A 27,330-nucleotide genomic window follows, 5' to 3' on the forward strand; every position below is an offset into this window, starting at 1 on the left:
CATCCATTGCGATGGGACTTTGAAATGTGGTCCTACCTGTTTACCTTGGAGTTGCCACTTGGGATGCAAATCCGAACGAGTAGCGGATGTTTTTATATGGTAGCACCTTGAGTCTCCACCTTAAATCAGGGCTCCATTGTGCTGGGTTCTGCACAATACAAAGTAAGAGACTATCCTTGCCCTGAAGAGCTTTCAATCTAAATAAACAATACAAACATGGGGTTGAGGGTAAACTGAGGCAAAGACAGGTGAACTGACTTGCCTGTGGTCATGCAGCAGGCACTGCCGGAATAGAACCCATCCTGAATCCATTGTCCTGTCCACTAGCTCATGCTGCTCTTCTAAGGGAAAAGTTCTCCTCTCTGATCCTCCCTGCATTCTCTATCGCCCATTCTACCCTTGCTCCTGGAGCAGAAGTCTGTAGATCTCAGTGGAAATTCCATAGGCGGAATATGCCGAGAGAGAGCTGCAGTGGAGAGAAGAAAGTTGCCAAAAACCCAGAAGTCGATGCTGGGCAGTTATGGGAGTGGCAAATGGGAGGAGACTATATTCAAATTCCCAAGCCTATTTGGCAAAGGTTTCTTCACTCTGTGCTTTGCCTGGTCCCATTTGGCAGATTACTGATCCTTCACCATCTCTGTAACTCACCATCCTCTTACCAAGATCCTCTCCTGTAGGGACAGGGAGAGATGTCGTCTCTGCTGTTCACTGGGCAAGGTGGTGGGAGGGTCAGTGAGCTGTGTCCTCTCTCCTCTTCCCCAGGCTTACAGATTGTGTTGAAGTCCATCATGAAGGCCATGGTGCCCCTTCTCCAAATAGGCCTCCTGCTCTTTTTCGCTATTCTGATGTTCGCCATCATCGGCCTGGAGTTCTACAGCGGGAAACTGCACCGAGCTTGCTACACGAATAATTCAGGTAGGCAGGATGCCATCCCACTCTGTGTGTTGTGCATGGCAAGCTGTTGTGAGCAATGCCCTTTTCAGCTCAGATGAGTTGGTTTACTGTGCATGAGCCACTCTGTGGCCTTGCCACGCTGAACCCCAGCTTGTCTGATTCAGGCTGCAGCAAGGCATAAGCCATGCTGCGGGATGCAGGTGGCATGGTGGCATTGACACTTAAGACTGTAACACACAACTGTCACCACACGATGACAATGGCTGAGAAAAGACTGAGCTGCTAGTCCCTGGTGCATAGTGGGGAGAAATTCCATTTCCACACAATGCCCGATGGAATCGGAGTCAGGCGGTCTCAGGGGTCACTCCCTCTTCTCGCTGCTATGTTCCTATTGGAGCTCTGGGCTCAGTGATTTCCTCTCTTCTTTTACTGAACGCCACACTCTGTCATCCTCTCCGTGAGCCTGCTATCAGCCAGGGAGGGTGGCAGTGACGTAGAGCTGGTTGCAAAAGTTCACGGTTAGAAAAATGTCAGCCAAAACAGATTTGTCGTGACTATATTTCCCATTTTCTGGCCAGCTCTCCAGTGGGGATGGAGAGATGGGTTGGTTTTGTAATAGATTCCAGCCAAAGATAACCTTACTGTGAGATAATGGGCAGTTTCACCAGCCAGGGATGGTAAATACAAACAATTATAAGTCACTTCTAGTAGGCTTACCATATTTCCACAATCAAAAAGGAGGACACTGGGGGGGAAGCCCTCCCCTAGCCCCGCCCCCACCCCGCCCCATCCACTCCCTCCCACTTCCCACCCCCTTACCATTCTGGCTCCATGTGTTTGCAAAACACACTGCCCGGTGGGTCGGTTTGTGTGTTACACAGGGCTGCAGACAGAGGGAGGGGGGAGCAGGGGAGGGCTCTGGCTGCTGGAGGCCAATGGGAGTGGTTTAATCGGCCGAGCCGCCCAATAAGCAGCCGCACTCTGCATGGAAGGGAGGGAGGGCGGCGAGGGAGAAAAAAACCCAGGACATTTTAACCTTGTTACCAATTCCTCCCGGATGGCTATTTAGAGACGCAAAAGCTGGACATGTCCAGGGAAATACGGATGGATGGTAACCCTACTTCTAGTCTCTTTCCTCAGGGCGTAACAAAGTAAAATCCAGCTAAGAACAAAGCAACTCAATCCCCTCTCAAGCCCCTTCCAGGCTCAGCCCTCCTCTTTCCCCATACTGCCCTCAGGCTATCCCTTAATATAGTTCCCAAAAGCTGATTCTCTGGTCACGTGACCTCTAGACTCTCAGTCCTTCCTAGAGAACTATGTTTCCCAGAATGCCAGCTCTTAAAGGGCCCAAGGACCATAATGGGCCCACATGTGCTCTGAGGCCCAGTGACTGATGTTGTTATGAGTGGTTTCTATCAGTCAAAACCATCCCCAATATCTGTCTTGTCTTCACCTCCAATACCAGCTGATGTCATTTAAAGAGAGAGGGTTCCCATTCCTGAGACTTAGCATGGGCAACTGTAAGTGTTCCAAAAATCATGAATAAGGACTCAGAAATCATGAGAGTGGCATACAAATCATTGGATTTAAAATAAGAATAATAATACAATGTGGATTCTACTTGCTTTGGGTTTTTCACCCTCTTGGGTTCACTTGAGTCACATTTTCAAGATTTTCTTCACAGTTATAAGGGCTAGAAACTTGATTTACAAAAAAAAAAACCCTGAGATGCTCAAGTAATCACAGAATTCCAGGAGCTGGGGCTTTAAGGAAAACACCAAGCATCATGAGACTTGCCACGAAGTCATGAGGGTTGACAATACTTCAATACAGAGAAGAAAAGCCGCCTCTTTATTATTATTAGTTGTGCCCACTGTGTATTAGCTGCTTTCTAGACAGGCAAGAAGGGAGAGGTCCCTCCCGCAAGGAGTTCACAGCCCAAGGTTTGGGGGAGAATGGGACAAAACATACTGACATATGTCAACACAACCAGCCATCCCTGCTCAGGAGGTGCCAAATCCAGAAGGCCCAGCATTGTTTCAGGTCAGGAGTGAAGTGCATTAAAAGAGGCATGTGGGCTCTGGGGTTGCATTAGCAAGGAGTGCTTCAGGTCAAGCCCGAGATGTATTGGCAGAGCGTTGAGGGTCAGAAAGTGTGGGAGTAAATTGGGGGGACTGGAAAATCATGGTACTGCAGGTCAGGATTCCATGAACATTCCAGTGACCTAATGTCCCCCCAAATGTGAAAGCTTTAATAACACAGCTGGATGCTTGTCCCACCTCGCCTTCCACTGGGTATCCGGGCTGGGCTCTGTCTGCTTCTCTGCGTCTTCTCCTCCGCCCCTCCCTGATCTCTGTGCCCTCCGGGCATTGTTTTTTTGTGATTGCAGGTGAACTGGAAGAACTGGATCCCCCACATCCATGTGGGGTACAGGGATGCCCCTCGGGTTACGAGTGCAAGGAGTGGATTGGTCCCAACGACGGGATCACTCAGTTTGACAACATCCTCTTTGCTGTGTTGACCGTCTTCCAGTGCATTACCATGGAAGGGTGGACCACAGTGCTGTACAATGTGAGTGAGGCTGCAGTGGTGCACTGGGCTCTTGGGAGCTCCACAGGTTGGAGAAGCAGAAGTGGGGCATGTTTTTCCTGAACAAAGCTTCCAGGCTGTGGAGCTCTCTGTGCTCCAAGGTCTCCTGTTTGGGCTGATGATGGAAACGGGGCTCCTCGTTAGTGGTAGGATGTACAATTACGGGTGAGCGCAGGCTGGGCTCAGTTCTGGTTCCACTGCACATCTGGGTACCTTTGAGAAGGAGGAAAAACTAATTAATTGGAGAGGCACGTGCGACTTTGCACCCATCGGTGGTTGGATTTGTGACATGTTGCAAAGAGCTGGTTAAATGGCAAAGACCTGTTCCCTGTGCTGGCTCTCAGGAACCTTCAGTTGAGGGTGGAAAAGTGGGTGGGATCAGAGTCAGCCCTACACATCATTTCCTCCCCACCCCTTTCTGCAACCAGCACACCATGAGCACATTTCATGGCACAATTTATCCCCAGTCCCAGTCCTAGTGGAACAAACAGACCTGCAGTCACTGCATATGCGAAACTTCATTGAAGATTGCAGCTGCAGTGCCATGACTGTAGATGTGCTTCACTGCGCTCGGCAAGGGCTGGAATTCAATAACACGTGCAGCCTCCTGTGAGTGGAGCGATAAATGCATTAGCCGTGCTGTTTCACTTGAGAGCAGGAGCGGGGGTTGTGCGATGATGACACGGGGATTTTGTGCCTTACACATTTGTGGAGCAGGTTCCTTGATGTGCTGATGAAGCTGCCAGAGTTTTGAGGTTGTTTCTTTGTAAGGAAGCTGTTACTGTCAAGTGTTAGATACTGACAGTGGCTCAGGTGGTGTTGCGACCAGTGTGTCTTGTGGGGCTGGGGTTTTACATATGGGTTTAAAGGTATGGATTAAAAACAACTGGGCCAGATGGGGATAGCTCAGTGGTTTGAGCATTGGCCTGCTAAACCCAGGGTTGTGAGCTCAATCCTTGAGGGGGCCATTTGAGGATTTAGTTGGGGATTGGTCCTGCTTTGAGCAGGGGGTTAGACTAGATGAGGTCCCTTCCAACCCTGATACTCTATGATTCTATCCCTGGTATAATTTCTGCTGACACCAGGGATGTTTATATCCCATTTTGTCTAGCCCATACAGAAGTTTGTAGAAAGGCATGTATCACCAGGGGCGATTCCAGGCACCAGCTTACCAAGCAGGTGCTTGGGGCGGCCACTTCGGAGAGGGGCGGCACATCCAGTTGTTCGGCAGCAATTTGGCAGACGGTCCCTCACTCCTGCTCGGAGTGAAGGACCTCCCGCCGAATTGCCGCCACAGATCGTGATCGCTTTTTATTTTTGTTTGTTTGTTTTTTGTTGTTTTTTTGTTTGGCTGCCTGGGGCGGCCAAAACCCTGGAGCCGGCCCTGTGTATCACGGGGAGATCTGGGAATAGCAAACCCCAGTGACTGGAGAGCAGCACATCATGCAAACTCTGCTGCCTGGATGCAGAGGTGCCCTTAGTTTGAATGTGTATTTTGTCAGCAGAGTTGCTAACCTAAGCCTGTGGCAGCAAGAGACACAATACCGCCTATTCAAACTTTAGAAGGGTCCTAGTCCATGTATATAAGACACAGGGCTTTTCTGGGAGGGAATAAGCAGTTGAGTGTGTGTGGGGATTGCAGAGGACTGGGTAAAACAAACACAGCAGGAAAAAGCAACAGAGGGTCCTGTGGCACCTTTAAGACTAACAGAATACTTCTGTTAGTCTTAAAGGTGCCACAGGACCCTCTGTTGCTTTTTACAGATTCAGACTAACAGGGCTACCCCTCTGATACTTGACAGCAGGAAAACAAAGAGATAGTAAGTTAAATCCACAAAGGGGCTTTGTTCTTCCGCCTTCTAAGTAGCTCTTCAGTGTCTGGAATTCTCTTCCCTGGAAGGGAGTGGCAGAATCCACCTTCCTGGGATTTAAGACAGAAAATTTTCTTGGACACCAGTGGTGTCTCAGGGTATAAATGGGATTACAGGCTTAACTGTAGTGATGGCTGCCCACGCAGAACTGACTAGGAGGTGGAATGAGATTTTCTCCCACAGAAAGCCTTGAGGGGGTTTTTCCGTTCCTTTGAAGCATTTAAATAGGAGCTGCCTGTTAGAATTATTTAGCCGTCTCCCACACAATGTCCTGCAATAGCATGGGAAGATCAGGGTGAATGCTGGATCTTAGTGTGTTGCTCTCACTCTGTGGTGCACGCATATATGAGAGATTGAGCTAATGTACAGATAAGATATACATATTCCTCCTACACACAGCTTGAGCTTGATAGGGAATGTGCCTCTCTGCCTCTTAGCCTATTGTTCATTTAGGAATATTGGGACTGCAGCACATCTCTGTCCCCCTGCCTATCTCACTAGCCTTTGTGCTCTGCAACCTTGTTTTCTGCTCAAAGCTTTGCTCTTATTCTCAGTGCATGTACATTCACCGCTCCTCTTGCTGCCTTTGGCACATTAGTAGCTTACCCTCTGTGTAAGTCAAGCGTTTAGTTTAAATGCCTCTCATGCCCAATCCATCCTTCTCTTCTCCTGGCGCACTGGTTTTGTTTCTCTAGAAGTCCTCAGGATTGTATGCCCCTCTAATACTTCCCCTCTTTTGCGCCTCTTTCCTAATGAATGCAGTCAACCTGGCTCTCCTAACCTCTCCACATGGCCTTGTACATAACACCATAGACCTTTTATCTGCTTCAGGACTGTGTCCAATTGTCTTTACTAATCCTCTTGTAACAAGGCACCTAAAACAGAGACCACTACTTCAGCTGCCCCACCTAGCCGTTTCTATGCCGCCCTTGTGATAACTCAGTTCTTCTTCAAGTGATTGCTCATGTCCATTCAACTTAGGGGTGTGTGCTCGCCACATGCACCGGTGCCGGAAGCTTTTCCCTCAGCAGTATCTGTAGGGGACCGGCTCTGGTGCCCCCTGGAGTGGCGCGTGTATGCTGCGGCATATAGGGCACCACCGGCCCTCTCCACCCTCACTTCCTTCTGCCGCCAGTGACGGTGCATGGAACTTGTCCGCTTCAGCTACAGCTGTTGCATTTCGTTCGTTTGAATTCATTTGCCTCTTGCAAATATTACTGTATATAGTTTCCCTCTAGTTTAGTTCAACCTGTTTGTTAGGTTAGAGATTTAGTAGGTCCCTAAAGGGACTTTGCCTTGGGCATGCCCCAGTCCCCAGGCTTTAAACCCTGCAATCACTGTAAAAGGCCCAGGCCCTTTAGCGATCCACATAATAGGTGTTTACGGTGCGTGGGCGAAGTCACATTAGTGACAAGTGCAAAATCTGCAAGTCCTTCAAGCCCAGGACGAAGAAGGAGCTTGACATTCATTTGAAGGTGCTCCTGATGGAGTGTGCCCTTACCCTGATGCCGGAGCAGCGGTCCGATTCAGCGCAGAGCACCGTGACCTTGGTGTGCAGCGCCCTGCCGGTACTGTCTACGAGCCGGTACCAGTCTCCTTCTGTGGCTCCAGCCAAGAATCCCCGGAAGACAGGGCGAGGAAGGTCTCCAATTTCCTGCAAGGGAAAGGACAAGTCTGGGGTGGACCAAGGCCCTGTCTCGGGTGCCTCTTCACTCCCTTGGGGATCCCGGGCCCCAGCTCAGGTCGAGCAGTGTATCCCAGCCCGCTCCTCGCCGGCTACCCTGGATAGCGGCGCAGGTCCTCGTCAGCTCCGGGTGCTGTCCATGGCGGAGGCCCTCCAAGCGGTGTAGGACATTATGTACCTCCCGGTGCCACCCATTCCGGCACCTGCGGGATCCCGGTCCCAGGGTAAACGTACATTGGGACCATCACAGTCTCACCTTTCTGGCACTGCTCCCCATCACAGGGGACATCCCACCAATGATCATCTTCTCGTAGCTGACATGCTTCTGACTGTGATAGGCAGAAGGTTCATAGCCCCGTCTGGTCTCCGGACCTAGGACAAGGGCAGAGAGGCTCGAGGCGTGGCTCGCCAGTAACCGGGCGCAGACCTCTGAAGGAACGCGCCCCCCGGCAGGAGTTTCGGAGTTGGCTCCCGGAATCTCCGTGGCACCGGTACCGCTCCAGGGACAGGTCGAGGGACCAACTGTACCGTTCTCCGGACCGTTGCCAATCCCCCAGGGTGGCGGCACCGCATGCGGCTACATCTTCACGACACCAAGCTTGCTCTAGTTCCTGATCCCGCTCCACATCCCGCTCCCGCTCCTCAAGTGTGAGGTGTAGAACGCCAGCCCAGGTGCCATCGTGGATCCACCTAGCATCACCAGTCACCGAGGCCCTGATCCAGGTGCTTTTCGAGGTCAGCCAGATCCAACTCTGGGAGGGGCGACTGGTGCCGATCGGGACAGAGCCACCAATCAGCCCCGTCCTGGTCGCAGGGGAGTGACCGCTCGGGCTCTGGCTCAGGTTTGGAGCAAGGTTCCCTGGCAGCAGGACAGGCTCTGGCACCTATGGTGCAGACTACGTCGGCGGCACCGCAGCCAGACCCATGGGCTCAGGCTCTGTGGCCGGCACAGTGGAACCCATGGGGCTTCACTCAGCCCTCCCAGGCCACCCGCTCGGTGTCCGGAGCTTTGGAGAGCCCAGCTACCACCCTTTCCCGCCCTCCACCCACTCAAGAGGCTTCGTCTGAAGGCACCAACAGGCACAGGAGGAAGTGGGCGAGCAAGCCCCCAGACTACCTATGGGTGCGGAGGACCCCTTGGTACCGGCTTCCTCCTTGTCATCACCAGACGAGGCCATAGTGGGGCCCCCTCCACCGGTGCCCCAGGATGATGCTAAGGGGCATCAGGAGCTGCTAAAGAGGGTCACCGCCAACCAGGGCCTCCAGGCAGAGAAGTTACAGGAACCTGCAGACTCCCTCTTTAATGTTCTCTGCCCAGTGGCCCTGGCCAGGGAAGCTTTGCCCCTACATGAGGGGGTCTCTAAAATTACAAATACCCTCTGGCAAACCCTCTCCTCCTTGCCTCCGATCTCCAAGAGAGTGGAGCACAAGTACTTTGTGCCATCTAAGGGTCACGAGTACCTTTATACACACCCTGCTCCCAATTCCCTAGTGGTAGAGGCGGTCAACCACAGGGAGAGACAGGGTCAACCGGGGGCTACCTCTAAAAATAAAGTCAAGGAGACTAGACTTGTTTGGGTGTAATATTTATTCATCCTCCAGTCTACAATTGCAAGTGGCCAACCATCAGCCCTTACTAGGCTGCTATGATTTTAATATGTGGCAGGCCATGACCAAGTTTGAGAACGCCCTTCCTGAGGCTTCTAGAAAGGAGTTCCGGGCAATTCTGGATGAGGGCTGGACTGCAGCCAGAGCAGCTCTCCAGGCAGCATCGGACGTGGCGGACACTGCCACCGTACCATGGCATTGGCCATCTCATTGCTCAGGGCTTTGTGTTGCTCTTCTCTGGTCTTTCCTTGGAGACTCAGCAGTCAATGCAAGACCTTCCTTTCGACGGACATGCCGTGTTCACAGAACAGACAGACATTAAGCTCCGTGTCCTGAAAGATTCTTGTACAACCCTAAAAACACTGGCCCAGTACGTCCCTGGCCCTGCCTGCAAGTGGTTTAAGCCGCAGCAGCCTCAGAGCCAGGGGAGCCACCCTCCCTAGGAGTCTCCCCACAAAAGATCCAGGGGCTACAAGAGACGCCCTGGCCACCAATCCCCATCTACATCCCAGGTGGGCTCGACCTGCAGTAAGCAGACAGGCAAGCACCCATTTTGAGGATACGCCCGAGGCCAACCTACCGGACTGTTCCCCGGATCCTTCCTCCCCTCTGTTTGCCAACCGCCTTTCTTCCTTCCTCCCTGCGTGGGCGTTTGTAATATCAGACCGATGGGTTCTCAATACGGTGGCACAGGGTTAAACCCTTCAATTACTTTCTACCCCCTCTTTTCACCACCCCCATCCCTCTTCAGGGACCCCTGTCATGAGAATCTTCTCGTACAGGAGGTAGAGGGTCTACTACAGCTCAGTGCAGTGGAGGTAGTTCCAGTGGAGTACAGGAACAAGGGGTTCTATTTCTGACACTTTTTAATCCCCAAGGCCAAGGATGGTCTGTGGCCCATACTAAACCTGTGGGACTTGAACTGCTACTTAGCAAAACTGAAGTTCTGCATGGTCTCCCTGGCCTCCATCATCCCCTTCCTGGATCTGGGAGACTGGTACGCCGCCCTCGATCTGAAAGATGTGTATTTCCACATCACCATCTTCGAGGGACACAGATGCTTCCTCTGGTTCACGGTAGGTCCTGACCACTGTCCGTTCACGGTCTTTCCGTTTGGCCTACCGACAGCACCACGGGTATTTACCAAGTGCATGTCAGTGGTGGCGGCTTACCTCAAATGTCAGGTATCCAGGTCTACCCGTACCTCGACGACTGGCTCGTCAAGAGCAACTCCAGGTCCAAGGGGACGTCGCGGTGCTGCTAGCCATGTGCCGTCACCTCAGCCTGTTGGTGAACAACAAAAAATCCAAGTTAGTTCCGGTACAGAGAATAGAACTCATTGGAGCGGTGCTCGACTCGACCTGTGCCAGGGCGTTCCTGCCACTGGAGAGTTCAGGGCATTGATGGACCTCGTTGCGGAAGTCTCCGCGTTTCCCCTGACCACAGCCAGAGTTTGCCTACGCACACTAGGGCACATGGCAGCATTTACATATGTGGTATGCCACACCAGGCTCTGGATGCGACCCCTGCAGCAATGGCTAGTGACGGTCTACTCCCGGTCCAGGGATCACCTGGAGAAGGTCGTCACCATCCCCACGACGGTACTTATCTCGCTGCGATGGTGGACCGACCCAGGAAAGTCCTGGAAGGAGTTCCCTTTGTCAGCACTTCTCACTCAGTCGAGTTGGTTTTGGATGCCTCAGACCTTGGCTGCGGGAGGACGCACCTCAGCACTCTCCAGACGCAAGGTATGTGCTCCCCAAAGGAGTCAACGCTACACATAAACATGAAAGAGCTCAGGGTGGTGCGAGGAGTATGCGCAGTCTTCCTACCTCACCTATCTGGCAGCGGGGTCAGAGTCCTCAAGGACAACACAGCCTTGATGTTCTACATCAACAGAGCACGATCGTCTGCCCTCTGCCAAGAGGAACTCTGTCTCTTGGACTTCTGCATCGACCACGGAATCCATCTAGAAGCGTGTCACCTTCCGGGTGCCAGGAACATGCTAGCAGATCACCTAAGCAGGGACTTCTCCTCTCATCACGAGTGGGTCCTCCTCCTGGAGGTAGCCGGAGGACCTTCCAGAGGTGGGGAACTCCCCAAGTGGATTTGTTTGCCACCAGGCAGAAGAGGAGGTGCCACAGGTTTTGCTCCAGACGGGGTCTGGGCAAGGGCTCCCTCTCCAACGCCTTCCTCCTGCCATGGGCAGGAAGCTTGATGTATGTGTTCCCTCCGATTCCGTTCATTAGTAAGGTCCTAGCGAAAATCAAGAGAGACAAGGCTCAGGTTATCATGACCGCCCCGGCATGGCCTCACTAGCCCTGGTTCGGGACGCTATTGAGCCTGTCAGCGATCTCTCCCTGGCCCTTGCTGAACTGACCAGACCTGCTGTCACAGGATCATGGCCGACTCTTGCACCCCAACCTCACGTCCCTCCACCTCACGGCGTGGATGTTAAGTGGCTGAACCCGGATGAATGGGCTGTGTGGATGGGGTCTAGAAGATCCTCGAGATTAGAAAACCCTCAACTAGGCAGACCTACCTGGCAAAGTGGATGAGGTTTTCCCACTGGGCGGCTGAACGGGGCATCTCCCTTTGCATTCTTTGGTGCAGTCGATATTGGACTACCTGCTTCATTTAAGGAATCAGGGCCTGGTGCACTCCTCTATCAGGGTGCACCTGGTGGTCATTTTGGTCTTTCATCCGCCAATCTAGAGGCAGACTGAGTTGTCCCTTAGAGGCCTTGAGAGGCTGTCTCCTCAAATACGGTCCCCAGCCCCTCAGTGGGATCTCAACTTGGTTCTGTCCAGGCTCATTGGTCCGCCCTTTGAACTTTTGGCCTCGTGCTTCCTGTCTCACCTATCATGGAAGGTAGCTTTCCTGGTGGCAGTGATGTCGGCGAGGGGAGTCTCCGAGCTGCAGGCCCTGACCTCAGAACTGCCGTACACGGTTTTCTATAAGGACAAGGTCCAGCTCCGTCCCCACCCGGCTTTCCTTCCCAAGGTGGTGTCTGTTTTCCACATGAGCCAGGACATCTTTCTTCTGGTCTTCTGCCCTAAGCCCCATGAGACTAGTGAAGAGAGGCTCCTTCACGCTTTGGATGTAAGAAGGGCTCTGGCTTTCTACCTAGATCAGACAAAGCCTTTCCGTAAGTCAACTAAGCTTTTCATCTCTACAGCTGATAGGATGAAGGGCCTCCGAGTGTCCACACACAGGATTTTTAACTGGATCACCTCTTGCATTCGGACCTGCTACGAGTTAGTGGGAGTCCTTCCGCTGCCGATCATCAGAGCCCACTTGACTAGAGTGCAGGCATCCTTGGCGGCCTTCCTGGTACACGTTCCGATCCAGGACATCTGTAAAGCCATGATGTGGTCCTCGGTACACACGTTCACGGCCCACTATGCCATCATGCAGCAGGCCAGGGACGATGCTGGGTTCGGCAGAGCTGTGTTGCAATCTACACGTCTGTGAACTCCTTACCTGCCTCCAGGAGTATTGCTGGGAGCCATCTAAGTTGAATGGATATGAGCAATCACTCAAGAAGAGAAGGAAAGACCTTTTTCCGTAACTGGTGTTCTTTGAGATGTGTTGCTCATGTTCATTCTACAACCTGTCCTCCTTCCCCACTGTCGGAGTTTCCAGCAAGAAGGAACGGAGGGTGGAGGGGGCCAGTGGCACCCGATATGCCGCGGCATACACACGCCACTCCAGGGGGCACCAGAGCTGGTCCCCTACGGATACTGCTGAGGGAAAAACTTCCGGCACCGGTGCATGTGGTGGGCACACACACCTAATTGAATGGACATGAGCAACACACCTTGAAGAACACCAGTTGCGGAAAAAGGTAGCTGTCTTTTTCTCTCTCTCATAAGAGAAGCATAAGATTTGCTTACCTAATTAATGTTGGGCTTTCCTCCCTGACCTTCGGAGTCACACTGCTAACAGTGCCCACCAGAGCTGAAAGAGTAATAAAAAATCTGCTAAACTTTTCAGTTTGGTTCGAACCGAAACTGAACATTTTTTCTCGCCACCACAAAACATTTTGTTCAACCCAAAATACATTTCTTTGGGCTTTTTGTTTTGCTTGGGGTAGTTTTTTTGGGTGTTTGCCCCTCCCCCACACACACCTTTTTTGGGGTTTTGTTTAAGTTAAGCTAAAATTGCAAATGAAACGCCGTTTCAAAGTGAAACGTTGAGACATTTTGTTTACAGAGGGCTTAACTGAAACGTTTTGACACTTCCAAAAAATATTTTCAGCTCTTTGTGTGGCCCAAGCTGTTCTCTGAATTCACAAATTGTTTCAGTGCCCCTAAATTACGCTTTTGCTATTTGCTGGGGGAAAAATGGCCTCGCTCTAGTCCTCACTTGTTTGAATCCGGCTGAAGTGGCTACTTCTGGAAGTCCCAGCACAGAACAGGAGAGGCACCCTGGATACAGTTGGCACTGGGACTGCTCTGCCAGGGGAACTGAAGGGACAACTACTTTTGGTGGACGGATGCCCTCAAGGCTATGTTCAGCAGGATGGCACTCCATAGTGCAGCACTTCAGTGGGGAGGGAGGAGTTTAGCTACATTCCCTGCTCCTTTCTGCTCCTTTTCTTCCCCCAGTGACTGAAGGTCTCTGTAGTTCCCTCTGCAGACAAATGAAAGGCAGGGTGGGTTCAGGGAAGGCCGACCATTGACACTCGTTTTAGGTCCTCTTTGGCACTGCAGCTCTGGCAGCTCCTTGCTGGGTCCACCCAGGCCTGAGATTCTAGGGGGTGAGAATTACACTCCTGCCTATTTCCATCACAGCACACCACCTCCTCTGCCGTTCTGTTCCCAGTGACACTACTGGCTCATTGGTCATGTGCTGTGATGTAGCCTGGAAGGTTTTTCCTCCATCTGCTCTTGGAGCTTTGGTGAATCTGCCCCTTTCCCTGTTGCTAGTGGTTCTTGTATGCTTTTATTATCTCACTTGCAAAGCTGCTCTGACTTATAGCAATAAGCCTGATCCAAAGCCCATAATATGGGGAAAGTTTGGATGGAAAGCTGAGCTTCATGGTTTGAGCCCCTCTTATGCACAGCTCTTTTCACAAGCACGCAAAATCTCCTCGCACACCCATGTAATACACAGAAGCAAAGAAACATAGCAGCAGGGCCGGCTCCAAGGTTTTGGCCGCCCCAAGCAGCCAAACAAAAAAACAAAACAAAACAAAAAAAAGCCGCGATCGCGATCTGTGGCGGCAATTCGGCGGGAGGTCCTTCGCTCTGAGCAGGAGTGAGGGACTGTCCGCCGAATTGCCGCCGAACAGCTGGACGTGCCGCCCCTCTCCTAAGTGGCCGCCCCAAGCACCTGCTTGGTAAGCTTGTGCCTGGAGCCGGCCCTGCATAGCAGGCCAATGGGGACAGCCCCAATCAAGCATTGTACAAATTGTTCTCCAAAAAGCAGTTGGACCAGTATCCTTGCAGGCTTTGTATTCTAGTATGCAACCACCGCTGATTACCCATCTACAGTTAAAAAGTGATGACTGAGCCTCAAAAGGCTTGGAGACTTGGCTCAGCTCAGCATCCATTTTCCCTGTCCTCCTCAGATTAAAAATCAGTCTGGACTTCTAGTCCCATGAGGCTTCCAGTACCCCTGAATTCCAGCTAGACCAGAGATCCCATGGGAACTCCATGGAACATTTGCAAAGCTCAGAAACAGAGGATCCAAACCGAAATCCTGGATCTAAATAACCGTGGATTTTGTGGAAACCCAAATATTGATCCAAACGTTGTGGCTCAAGCCATCTGTGCTCAGAAAAGGTTTAGTCCAGGTGCAGATTTGGGCTTAGTTTGGGGCCCAGTTCTTGTTTCCAAAGGCTGTGCGGCTCTCATAGATGTCCAAGGGGTTCACAAAAGTTCCACTGCTCAGTGATCTCGCATCTTTAACTTCAGGAGTCAGTGTTTATATAGTTTACATTGTGAATGGAATTCACCCCCACTCACGGTCAAATTATCAGTGTTCACTAGGACTGAGACTTCCATTTGCACCTCTCTGCATGTACTATGGCCATCTCTGGTTAGGGCGCTGGGCTTCAGTCAGCAGAGGAGTAAGGGAAGAGCTGCATATTCAGGGGCCATGCTCTTTCGGGCTTCCCAGGATGCATTCTTCCCATCATGCACTGCAGTCCTGGGCACATCTGCACTGCAGCTGGGAGGTATCATTCTGAGCATGGGCAGACATGTACATGCTAGCTTTGATTGAGCTAGTGTGCTGAAAATAGCACTATGGCTGCGGTGGTGTGGGGCGATGGAGCACCTACCTAGGACTTTGGATGGCATTGTACTCAGGCAGCTAGCTTGAACTGCTGCCCGCATTGTCAGGGCCACAGTGCTAGTTTTAGAATGCTAGCACAATCAAAGCTCGCACGTGTATGTCCACCCAAAGCCTTTTTCCCCAGTGGAACGAGATGTGGCATTTGATCCATGCTCCAGGAGACTCTGTTAGTCTCCTTCGCAATGATTCAAACACCAGGCACTGCTGATGGTGAGATGCTGCCCCTGGCATGTACTTTGCCTCCCAGAGGGGCAGGTAAATGCCTGCCTTTGGGCCAGCCCGCTGTTCTGCCAGCGCCTTGCAGCACAGCCTGTTAGTCTGTGCAGCTCCTGTCAAAACATCCACGGAGCGGGAGATGGAGAGGTGCACACACGGGTACACAGAGTTCAGGCTCCTGACAGCACGCGTCTGCCTGACACAGGCAGAGCTGGCAATTAGCTAACTGACACTTCTCAACATTCCCCATCCAGCCCGGCCCACCCCTTCCCTCAGCTTGTTCTCTTCTCCTCCCCTTCTTTAATCACACACGCGCTGAAGTTGAATAATTGCGTTCTGTGGGGATGACACAACTCCCGTGGGACCTGCGTCACATGGCTCAGATGAAAGCATCAGCAAACGCCCACGGGTGAAGCAGGTGGTGGGAGAAGATTGCCCTCCTTGGAGCTGGAGTGCCCGGCAGCACCGGAGGGTGGGTGTGGCAGCTCTGCTCCCCCTGCTGGGAGGGAATGGGGCTGCCTAGCTGCTCTCAGCCACACGCGCTGGGTGCCACCAGCCCCTTCCGACAGAGAGACAAAGCCCTTGCTTGTCAGCTTCTATTGCCTGTGCTGCTGTAAATACCAGCCCTCAATGCCTGGGGAAGGTTACTGCAGAGAATAATTACTGGTGTTTAGTCTGTGTGTGAGACAGAGCGCGTGCCTTGCTCTAAGACTATACTTATTTTTTGCATTCAGCTTCAGACTATCCTCTTTGACCAAATAAGCCACAAGCCAGGATATTTCTACAGAAGCCTGAGCAGCTTTCACACAGCACAGGGGAAAGGGGGTGGGCAGTTAGCATGACTGAAGAGGCCGGTTGTGGTTAGAGACTTCAGAAACGGGACCAGCAGAAGGCATTTGATCTTGAAAATGTCTGAGCATGTGTCCTCACCTGCTTGCAGGGTTTCTGCTTTCCGCACACAGCTGCAGCCCTCCCGGGTGTGGAGAGGTTTGGAGCTGGAGCATGTTGAACCACAGTCCCAGGATGGGGCGGTGTGCGTGGCAAATTTTACCTTGCTGACAGCAAGATGGGTGGTTTCCCTTAGAGCTCTGTTTGGGGTCCTGCCAAGACACAGGACTGAAAGCTGAATAGAAACCCCAGCAAATGCAGAGTGGTCTGCCTGCCTCTCTCTAATACACATATGCAGTGTAGTTGTAGCCGAGTCGGTCCCGGGATATGAGAGAAACAAGGTAGGTGAGGTAATATCTTTTATTGGGTCAACTTCTCAAGGACCTAAGGAAGAGCTCCGTGTGGCTCGAAGGCTTGTCTGTCTCCCGAGCAATAAAAGATATTCCCTCGCCCACCTTGTCTCTCTCTAATACACACACACACAAGCCCACACGCCACCAAGCAATGTACCCTCCTCATCCCAGCGGCGGTGTGTAAAGCATGCATGGTGGGGTGGGCTGTGATAAACATGTTATCAGCATGAATATAGTATTTCTCCTGCACTCATGCGTGGTGAACCATGAGCAAAACGAGGAGCTCATCCCAAATTCATGCTGAGAAAGCCGCACCTTCTTGTATCCTATTGGCCACACATTTTGCAGAGAAAATGTTTTCGAGTGTTGTAGATCTGTGTGATGGGTTTGGAGCTGCCCTATGATAATGTGTGAATACTATATGTGGGCCTGGTTATTGGGATGTTTTCGGTATGGCTGTGTTGCTTTAACTCAACCAGGGACTATCTGGAAGGAAGGAAAAGATTGGCTAAAGCAAACGCTTGAGAATTGGTAAGGGACAATGCTGGGACTGTTAGCTTTGATGATTTGCCTGCTCTCCAGCCAAGTAAAAAACTGGCTTGGACTAGGACAGGAGAAGGCCCCCAGTACAGGGCGAAAGAACTGTGGCAGGATTCAAAGGGGCCATCTCTCAAGAAAGTGATAGTTGTTTGAGGGAACTAGGTTGTGACACAGGCATCTGCTGGGGGTGGTGTCTGGTGAAGCTAGGCCTGTCTAGGTCATCACCACAGAATGGTAGGGCTGCGGGTAAGATAGATGGTTCTTTTGAAATCCCTTTTCTCTAGATGCTTTTTTCCTACTGCTAATGTAAACAAGGCTTTACAGAGACTGGTCACTATGCATCACTGGTCATAGTCCACTAAAGGGAAGAGCCATAGTTGCTGAAGCCAGTCGGACATGCTGGATAAGCAGGTTGGATACTCAGGGTATTATAGGCCAGGGCCCAGTCTAAACATGGGGAAACTGTGGAATTCCACCCCTTAGGGGGTGCACTCAAAGACCAGAGAATTGGACAGAGGTGCAGCTAGCCCTGTAACCATGACAATATTTATTGGTTTGTGGGGAGTTTTGGTATTCTTTGGCCTGTTAGGGCAGGGTGCCCTGTTAGCTACCAGGGGCCAGAATGTGATACCTTTACTCACACTATAATCTGTGCCATTTACCAAGTATGTGGTACTCCCTGACTGCAGTGGGACTGCTGTGGAGTACCTACTGTTGAGCAGAAGTACAGGGATCAGCATCTGGCTCCATGAGGCTTGCTATGTGAGTTTTGGAGGGAGAGGAGAATCATAACTAATACATCCTAGAAATCTCTAAGAGTTACCTACAATAGTTTTTCCAAATATAACAATATCATGATTTTAAGATCCACTCTCATCACATGGCTCCAGAACCTGGGGCTTTAAGAAAAAATACCAAATCTAGCAAGAGTTCTAGGAGTTGACAACTCTGGACTTGTCCATAGCCAGAGGGGGAGCTAGGATTAGCACTCAGGAGCTCCTGACTCCTAGTCCTTTGCTCAGGCCACAGAACAATAATTTCCTAAACCTTTGGAGCTGGTGATTGTAGCATTAGCCACAGCCCAGCCTTGGCGTAACCCAGCACCATGTTGTGTGATACAGCACTCCTCTGTATCACACCTTTATTATATGGTGTCAGGAGTTAGTTTAATCTGTGTCCTGGACTCTGAAGTCTCACCATGGCAGTTAAACATGTGTTCTTGGACAAACCCGCCTTTCTGTCACTGCTGGAGCAAATGCAGCCACCTGAATCTGGAAGGGAACCTGGCGGAGAATGGAGGGGGTGGATGAAATACTTTCAAGAGTTCCTGGAAGCAACTGAGGTTGCAGAGAAACCGGGGAGGCTGAAAATCTCTACACTGTTAGGCTGGGCAGGACCAGAGGCATTGGAGACCTACCGTAATTCCAATGGGAGAATGAAATACACTGTAATCTGCTACACAGTCATTCAAGGATGTCAAGAATGCCATGATTCTGGCAAGAATGTCACTGGAAAAGGCATGTTGTCTTGACAAGTAACTAGCTGCCAAGTGTGCCTCTTGATCGTTATGTTATAGAGCTAATACAGCTAAGCGATGTGAATTGTTCAAATTCACAGATTAGACTAATTACAGACTGAGTTATCTGTGCAGTAACTGATAACCAAGCTACAACAACAAGGTTATTGCAAGAAATAGATTTGACTTTGCAAAGAATAATGGCTTTTTGCAGGGCAAGTGAAACACACTTCCCAAATGGGAGTGCTAACAGGCAGTGAACGAACAGACGTGCCTCTAATTAAAAAATGCATGGCAAGGCATAAGCACAGGATACAGACCAGATTAGCTAGCAATAAAAGTGGAGGGAATCGGAGTATGATGCAGAGGTGTCCAGCAAAAGAGCTGCAATGACATTTGTGCCACAAAATGCAACCATGTTTCAAAAGCATGTCGCTTTCAGCACAACCTGCAAAGAAACAGAAAAGCAAAATGCATTCACGAGGATGCAGAAACTGAGTTCTTGGCTGGTCCTCTTAAATTTCCTGAGCAAGATGCTATGACAGATTAATGGTTGACATTTGACATAGATGGACAAAAGGCAAGTTTCAAAATAGATATTGAAACTGAGTGAAAAGTAGTCAGGAATAATGCATGCATACAAAAAGGGGAATGATGCCCTGTTGTTAGAGATTGTGTCAGATCGTGGACACACAAGGAGACCACGATAGGAAAGCTATGCTGGCTGGTAAGGCCAAGGAGGGATCCCACTCGGTAGGGTTGAAGCTGCGGAACAGGAAGTCCCGCCTGTGCTGGAGTTGAACAGCAGTCTGTAAATGGTCATGAAATGGCAAATGTTCTTGTGAAATATGAAATCCAAGCCCGGTATGGAGCTGCTTACAGCAGAAACTCCTTTCAAGATTGCCTATAAATAGGGAATCAAGTTGCTGCAGGAAGAGGAATTTGAAGTAAATATGACTCAAATGCTACACGTTTCCGCCACCAAACTTGACAAGCTGAAATGTGAAACACTGAATGAGTCAGCCTTACAAGAGAGTAATTCTAGATGGATGCCCAGCAGAAACATCCCAGACGTTTCCATGCATAAACATGTATTGGGAGCTAGAGTTGAAATTTCTGCCTATATTGAGATTATGCGTAGAGAACATCATGTTGTAATACACAGCACGAGGTCAGCCATGATCCACAATGATGATCTGAGTGTTGAAAAACACAAGAACAGAGCCCCGAATGTCCTCTCCTGGGTAGGCATGAAGGCTACTAACGAAGAGAAGTTATCCAAGTGAAACTGAAAGCATGAGGACTACTGAAACCATGTGAATTTAGGCTTATAATGGCTGGTATGAGGTAAATCTAGGCACACACACAAGTCCAGGTTTCCTATTGAGGCCAAGATTATTTAAAGTGATCCGTGATTTGGGTTGGTTTAAATTCTTGAGTGCCCAACTTGAGGCACCTTTAAAGGAACCTGATTTTCCCAAAGAGCTGAGGGATAGCTCAGTGATTTGAGCATTGGCCCGCTAAACCCAGGGTTGCGAGTTCAATCCTTGAGGGGGCCATTTAGGGAACTGGGGTAAAAAAATCTGTCTGGGGATTGGTCCTGCTTTGAGCAGGGGGTTGGACTAGATGATCTCCTGAGGTCCCTTCCAACCCTGATATTCTATGATTCGACCTGCCCTTTGAAAATCAGGCTCCTTCTTGTGATCTCAGATGGGGCACCCAAAAATGGAAGTTGTCCAAAATCACCATCACCTGCCCTGGGTCTGTGCTGAACCATTGTGGTTCTCAGGCGACTACAGTACGGTGGCCTTACAGGGACATAACATTACAGGACTTAAGTTGTGGATCTGTTTAAAATTCAATGTATTATTTGGTGGGTGTGTAGATTTTTGGCATGATTTTGCAATCCCAATTTGGGGAACCCTGCACGAGACTATGCTGCCGCTCTCCTAGGTACTTCTCTGGCCCCATCACCATGGTATCTGAGCTCCTCACAGTTGGTAATGTAGTTATCCTCACATCTCCCCTGTGATCTCCTGAGTCTAGCCCCTTCCTCTGGAATGGTTGAGATGGGTGATGCTCGGCCCTTCAGTGGTGCAAATGGCACAGTTTCTTGCCTTGTTGTTTCCGTTGGGATGAAATCTGCCAGAGAGCCATTGTTTTGAAGTGATCATATCCAGAGAGAGAAGGATTCCTTGTCACTGCTTCCCTGCATTCTCGTCATAGCATCAGCCCCGCTCTCTCTGCATCTTGGCAGAGAAAGAAGGAGAATGTGTTGTTGGATTTTTCCTCCTCTAGTAGCTGTTTTCTAGGTGTTGGGAAGTTTTCCCTGCCACGGTGCTGACAAAGCTCAGAGCCATGCTTCTGTGATCTAATTGAATACTAGTGACTGTGAAGAAGCTCACAGGAGAGAGAGGTTTAAAACCAAGCACAGGCAGAAAATGGACAGTTAAAGCAAAGGAAGAGAGATTAACCCTCAGTCACAAGGAGCCTGGCACTGGGAGGGGGAGAGGGAGTTCCCCCCCCTTCCCCCCCGGTCACAGCCATACCCCCTTGAAGTCTGGAAAGTTTGCACCTGTCTCTGAACATGGTGGCTCAGCCCCATCTCTCTTATGCTAAGGGCCCCTTTAACCACCCCCGCAGAGAATGATGTGCTTGGTGGATCCAGGCTTCCCCCTCCAGGCCTCGGTGTGCACAGTCTGTCTCCCCAGCTTCTGTTCCTCTCCGTCGTGAGCTCCCAGGACAATGCTGTGCTGGGAAATTTGCACATTCATTACACTGGTCTACAATTTTTGAGAAGTCGTCTGCTTCAGAGATAAAATGTGCTATTTATTATGTATTTTGATGTGCTGAATTCAAATATGACAATTAAAACAACTGATTGGCTACTGTTTCTAAGATATTTAAATTTTTACATTTTATGTCTATGTATATTGTGTAGATAGAGTTTTAATCATAAATTGTAAACCTAGTTCTTTTCATGTGTTTATGGTTGCTTTACATGATAATATTTCACCTGTCCTGTTTATGTAACACTTTAAAAATCAGCAAAAGGGTTATATAAATAAAATTTATTATGAAACAAAAGGCAAAAATCTATTATGTACATAGTTTAGTCCTATTCAGTGTCTACTCGGCGCTTCTTGGCTTGTCTCTTGTATTCATTAAATGGAGCATCTCTTGTCACTGTCCAGCAATAGTCTGCAAGCATTGATGGGCTCCATTTGCCTTGATAGCGTTTCTCCACTGTTGCAATGTCCTGGTGAAATCGCTCACCGTGCTCGTCGCTCACTTGCTCCGCAGTTTGGTGGAAAAAAATCTAGATGAGAGTGCAAAAAATGTATCTTTAGTGACATGTTGCAACAAAGGCTTTTGTATGCCGTGAGGAGGTTTTCCACCAACAACTTGTAGTTGTCTGCCTTGTTGTTTCCGAGAAAATTTATTGCCACTAACTGGAAGGCTTTCCATGCCATCTTTTCCTTGCCATGCAGTGCATGGTCAAATGCATCATCTCAAAGAAGTTCACGAATCTGAGGACCAACAAAGACACCTTCCTTTATCTTAGCTTCACTTAATCTTGGAAATTTTCCACGGAGGTACTTGAAAACTGCTTGTGTTTTATCAATGGCCTTGACAAAGTTCTTCATCAGACCCAGCTTGATGTGTAAGGGTGGTAACAAAATCTTCCTTGATTCAACAAGTGGTGGATGCTGAACACTTTTCCTCCCAGGCTCCAATGACTGTCGGAATGGCCAATCTTTCTTGATGTAGTGGGAATCTCTTGCACGACTATCCCATTCGCAGAGAAAACAGCAGTACTTTGTGTATCCAGTCTGCAGACCAAGCAAGAGGGCAACAACCTTCAAATCGCCACAAAGCTGCCACTGATGTAAGTCATAGTTTATGCACCTCAAAAGTTGTTTCATGTTGTCATAGGTTTCCTTCATATGGACTGCATGACCAACTGGAATCGATGGCAAAACATTGCCATTATGCAGTAAAACACCTTTAAGACTCGTCTTCGATGAATCAATGAACAGTCTCCACTCATCTGGATCGTGAACGATGTTGAGGGCTGCCATCACACCATCGATGTTGTTGCAGGCTACAAGATCACCTTCCATGAAGAAGAATGGGACAAGATCCTTTTGACAGTCACGGAACATAAAAACCCTAACATCACCTGCCAGAAGATTCCACTGCTGTAGTCTGGAGCCCAACAGCTCTGCCTTACTCTTGGGTAGTTCCAAATCCCTGACAAGGTCATTCAGTTCACCTTGTGTTATGAGGTGTGGTTCAGAGGCGGAAGATGGGAGAAAATGTGGGTCCTGTGACATTGATGGTTCAGGACCAGAAGTTTCATCCTCTTCCTCTTCTCTTCCTCGTGAGAAGTGAGAGTGATTCTGGTGCATCAGGAACCGGCCGTCCTTCTCCGTGGGGTACGGGGCGTATAGCTGATGGAATGTTTGGATAATGCACAGTCCACTTTTTCTTCTTTGACACACCTTTCCCAACTGGAGGCACCATGCAGAAGTAACAATTGCTGGTATGATCTGTTGGCTCTCTCCAAATCATTGGCACTGCAAAAGGCATAGATTTCCTTTTCCTGTTCAACCACTGGCGAAGATTTGTTGCACAAGTGTTGCAGCATATGTGTGGGGCCCACCTCTTGTCCTGATCTCCAATTTTGCAGCCAAAATAAAGGGGATAGGCTTTCTTAACCATACTGGTTATACTGCGCTTTTGTGATGCAAAAGTCACTTCACCACAAACATAGCAGAAGTTATCTGCACTGTTCACACAAGTACGAGGCATCTCTGCTCACTTTGGCTAAACAGAAATGTGTCCCTTTGCAAAATCAAACACTGACAAATAAGAGAGCATGACACTGTATGATTTCTAGAGCTGATATAGGGCACTTTGTTCAGCAGAGTGATGTAAGCTTCGTTATGATTGCATCATCCATGACTTCTAGGAATAACATGATGCAATTCATATCATGTATGATGCAATACCAGCTTCAGATTGCATCATTCATTGTTTTGCCTAAAAAGCAAGTACTGTCCAAACCCAGTCATAGATTTAGTCATAAATCCAGTCAAAGATGTATTTTAGTCATTTCTGGTTTAAACTGAGATCCCTTCCCTTTATAACTCACTTATCCTCTGCCATTCCCAAGTCAAGGGTCGTATATACTGACCCAATAGCATATCTTGAAAACTAGAGCCAATCAACAATTTTAAGCATCATTTTCGTTCTCAGTGATCCAGAATTAGTAAAGTTTGACTACATTTATTTCAGAAGCATTTTGGCTGTAGAGCAGTGTTATTAAACCATCCTCCTGCTGCATCCCAGAGCCTCACAGCACTGCCCATTCAGTGGGGTAGTGGCGACCCTAGCTGTTTAGCCAGCCAGGGGGGAAAATGTTTTCGGTGCTCCTCGCCACCTCACTGTCAGAGACAAAATACCCCAAAACTGTACAGCCAGCCAATCAGTGGAGGGGGAGAAAAGACCATGCAATCAGAGTGAAGCAAGAAACCAAAAACAATCCCCGCCCTGTCAACACAGCCCCCTGGAAGTTGGTGCCCAGGGCGCCCACCCTGCTTGCCCATCCCTAGAATTCGGGGGGTGGAGACTGAGAAGTTCCCTGTTTTCCATCTTCCCCAGAAGTCCCGTCTTCAGAGAAGACAGTGGGCCAAACTCCCTACTCATGCATCTGCGTGGAGGTCAGTGGAGTTACGCCAGCAGAGAGCTTGGCACAACGTTATGTCCGTGACCCAGCAAACCAGCCGCCTGAAGGAGCCCCTGGACATCTGAGCTGGTGCGACTGATGACAAGCTGGCCGAGCTCTGGTGAAAACTCAGTCACCTTGCCCCCCCGCACTCCCCCCCCCCGCTAGGCCTGGCGCTTTCTTTGAGGTTTCCCCACCCCTGCCATCTCTGCATGAGTTCTCAGGAGAGCTCTCCCCTACACATGGAGCCAGACACACAGGGCTGTGGGGGGGGGGGGGGGGGCAAGACAAGGGTGTCGCTTTGGTGAGGAGTGGGCACCCTTTCCTTTTCCTCATCTTTGAGGTGCTGAAGCCCTCATGTGCCCGCTTCTTTGTCTTCACCAAAAGCCCCTCCTCTGCATCCCCACCACCCCTGCTGTCCTAGCTCGAAACGCCAGACCCCCTAGCCTAGAGTGAAGGCTGGGAGGCAGTGGCACGGAGAGCCAATTTCTGTCCACAGAATCCTGCTGTGCTTCATGATCCATCAGACTTCTGCTCCTAAGAAAAGCATATGCAAACCAGAGACCTCCGTTCTTAAAGGTGCAGCCGAAATGCCCATCCCACAGTAAACTGCTTGGGGCTTTGGAGGAGAAAAGGCTTGGCTTAGCCTTTTAACAAACCCTCTACATGGCCTGCTAAGCCATCTGCTTTGGGGCTGGCTGGGAGCTTTCAGTCACCCTGTTGCTCCAGCAGCAGTGAGGAGGTTAAAGGGTTGTGTCTGTAACAATGAAGCGAGGAGGAAGCAGTGGCTAGTTGCTCGTGGTTTCCCGAATGGTTTGCAGGCTCGTTAGCATGCTCTTTCCTAATGCAAAAAATAGAGGGGTGTCTTTGGAGAGAGAGGCAGTGAAAGTGAGAGCAGCATGGCTGGGAGAGAGAGGTGGCAAATGCAGAGGAGAGATGTATGTATGTAGGGGAAGGAGAGGCAGGTGCGGGGAGAGATCCAGAGGGCGGGAAGGAGTGTGCTAGGTTTTTAATGCATTGCAGCATGCATAAAGGGTCCTATGAGCAGCAGGAGCAGTGCCTTGGGGCTGCGCCAGCTTCTCAGGCTGGAGCAGCTACAAAAAGAAAAGAAAAAGCCCTTCTTGTGCTTAAAACAAAAAAGATACAAAAATCCGTCTGGGAGGTATGAAAATTTAATCAACACCCAGTGCTCTTAGCAATTCTGTAGCAAGCACAAATCTTATTACCTATGCAGCTATTTCTGTCAGATCCCAGCCCTCTCAGCAAGGCTGCTGCCCAGAATGTGTGAGGCTCTGACTGCTGACTCTGTACCAGCAAGAGCAGCAGCTAGGGAGAAGGAGAGAGGAAATAGTGAGTGAGTGAGTGTGTATGTACGTACAAGAGAGTAAAAAGAACAGAAGTACTTGTGGCACCTTAGAGACTAACAAATTTATTTGAGCATAAGCTTTCGTGGGCTATAGCCCACTTCAATGGATGCATAGAATGGAACATATAGTAAGGAGATATATATACACATACAGAGAACATGAAAAGGTGGGAGTTGCCCTACTAACTCTAAGAGGCTAATCAATTAAGAGAAAAAAATTTATAGTGATAATCAAGGTAGCCCATTTCAGACAGTTTGACAAGGAGGTGTGAGGATACTTAACATGGGGAAATAGATTCAATGTGTGTAATGGCTCAGTCATTCCCAGTCTCTATTCAAGCGTAAATTGATGGTATCTAGTTTCCATATTAATTCAAGTTCAGCAGTTTCTTGTTGGAGTCTGTTTTTGAAGCTTTTCTGTTGCAAAATTGCCACCTTTAAGTCTGTTATTGAGTGACCAGAGAGAACCAGTGTTCTCCTACTGGTTTTTGAATGTTATGATTCCTGATGTCAGATTTGTGTCCATTTATTCTTTTGCGTAGAGACTGTACAAGAGAGTGTAATACATACAGGTACACGTGCACACAGAGACAGAACGTGCTGGTGTGGCATGGTAGGAAAAGTTTATTGATATGGGTTTTGGATGGCTATGTTGCTTGCAAGTGGCAAAGCAAAGTGGGTTATGCAAACTAAGCAAGTGCCAGTACAGCCTTTATATCATCACATGTGCTGTGTATTCCCCTCTATGGACGGGAATAGTGGTGTTTATTAGTACGAGAGGCCATTTGGCTCCAGACTAAGGTTTGTACAGAATCTTTATAGCATTGCAAGCCTATTAGCTCTAAACCCAGGGACTTACAATATCTGATGTTTAAATCATAGCCTGACGCATTCCAGTCAGACATTTTTTGCATGCATACCTTACCAATGGCTGAATGGATCTTGTACAAGTTTGGCTTGTTTCTCAGATCTCATTGGAAGCTAAGGAGTAAACCAAGTGGGAAGGAAATTGATTTGGTAGTTGTAAAGTTTGGGAACATTTTGTTTTTTTCCCCACATACATACTTTAAAGTTAGGCTTCTCTCATTTTTCGTTGCTTGATCTACAGTTCAGAATCCTGGTGTGTACTAGGGTTACCATACGTCCGTTTTTTCCCGGACATGTCCGGCTTTTTGGTAATCAAACCCCCGTCCGGGGGGAATTGCCAAAAAGCCGAACATGTCCGGGAAAATACCGGCCAGGCACTTCCCCTCCCGCGGCTGCTCTGCTCCTCCCCTGACTCTTCGGCTCTGTTTAAGAGCCAAGCTGCCCGAGCCAGCGCTACTGGCTTCGGGCAGCCCCCGTGCCTCCGGACCCCAGCCGTCAGCAGGGCACTTCCCCTGCTGGGTTCCAGCTGCTCTGCTCCGGCGGCTGGGGCCCGGACACAAGGGGGCTGCCCGAAGCCGGTAGCGCTCCAGCAGCTCGGCTCTTAAACAGAGCCGAAGAGTCATGGGAGGAGCACAGCAGCCGGAGCCCAGGAGGGGAAGTGCCTGGCCGGGGGCGCAGGGTCCGGAGGCATGGGGGCTGCCCGAAGCTTGAGCGCTACCGGCTTCACGGTTTGCCGGGCAGCCTCCAGAAGCGCTGGGGAAGCGCTAGCCGGGGGCACAGGATCTGGGGGCTGCCCAGCAAACCGTGAAGCCGGTAGCGCTTGGGCAGCCCTTTCCGCGTGGCTGGGAGTGGGAGGGAGGAGGGGGTGGAGTTAGGGTGGGGAAGGGGCGGAGTTGGGGCGGGG

At 49.9% G+C, this 27,330-nt stretch overlaps 1 protein-coding gene across 1 annotated transcript in view; it reads left to right on the forward strand.

Moving 5' to 3' along the window:
- Positions 1–27,330, forward strand: part of CACNA1E (calcium voltage-gated channel subunit alpha1 E) — a 210,016-nt gene that overhangs the window by 51,841 nt on the left and 130,845 nt on the right. The window contains exons 3-4 of the mRNA XM_034779013.1: positions 763–915; positions 3,284–3,465. Coding sequence (XP_034634904.1) covers positions 763–915; positions 3,284–3,465 — 335 coding nt within the window. The remainder of the gene's footprint in view (positions 1–762; positions 916–3,283; positions 3,466–27,330) is intronic.

This window comes from Trachemys scripta, chromosome 8, assembly GCF_013100865.1.
Source record: "Trachemys scripta elegans isolate TJP31775 chromosome 8, CAS_Tse_1.0, whole genome shotgun sequence".
Taxonomy (NCBI): domain Eukaryota; kingdom Metazoa; phylum Chordata; order Testudines; family Emydidae; genus Trachemys; species Trachemys scripta.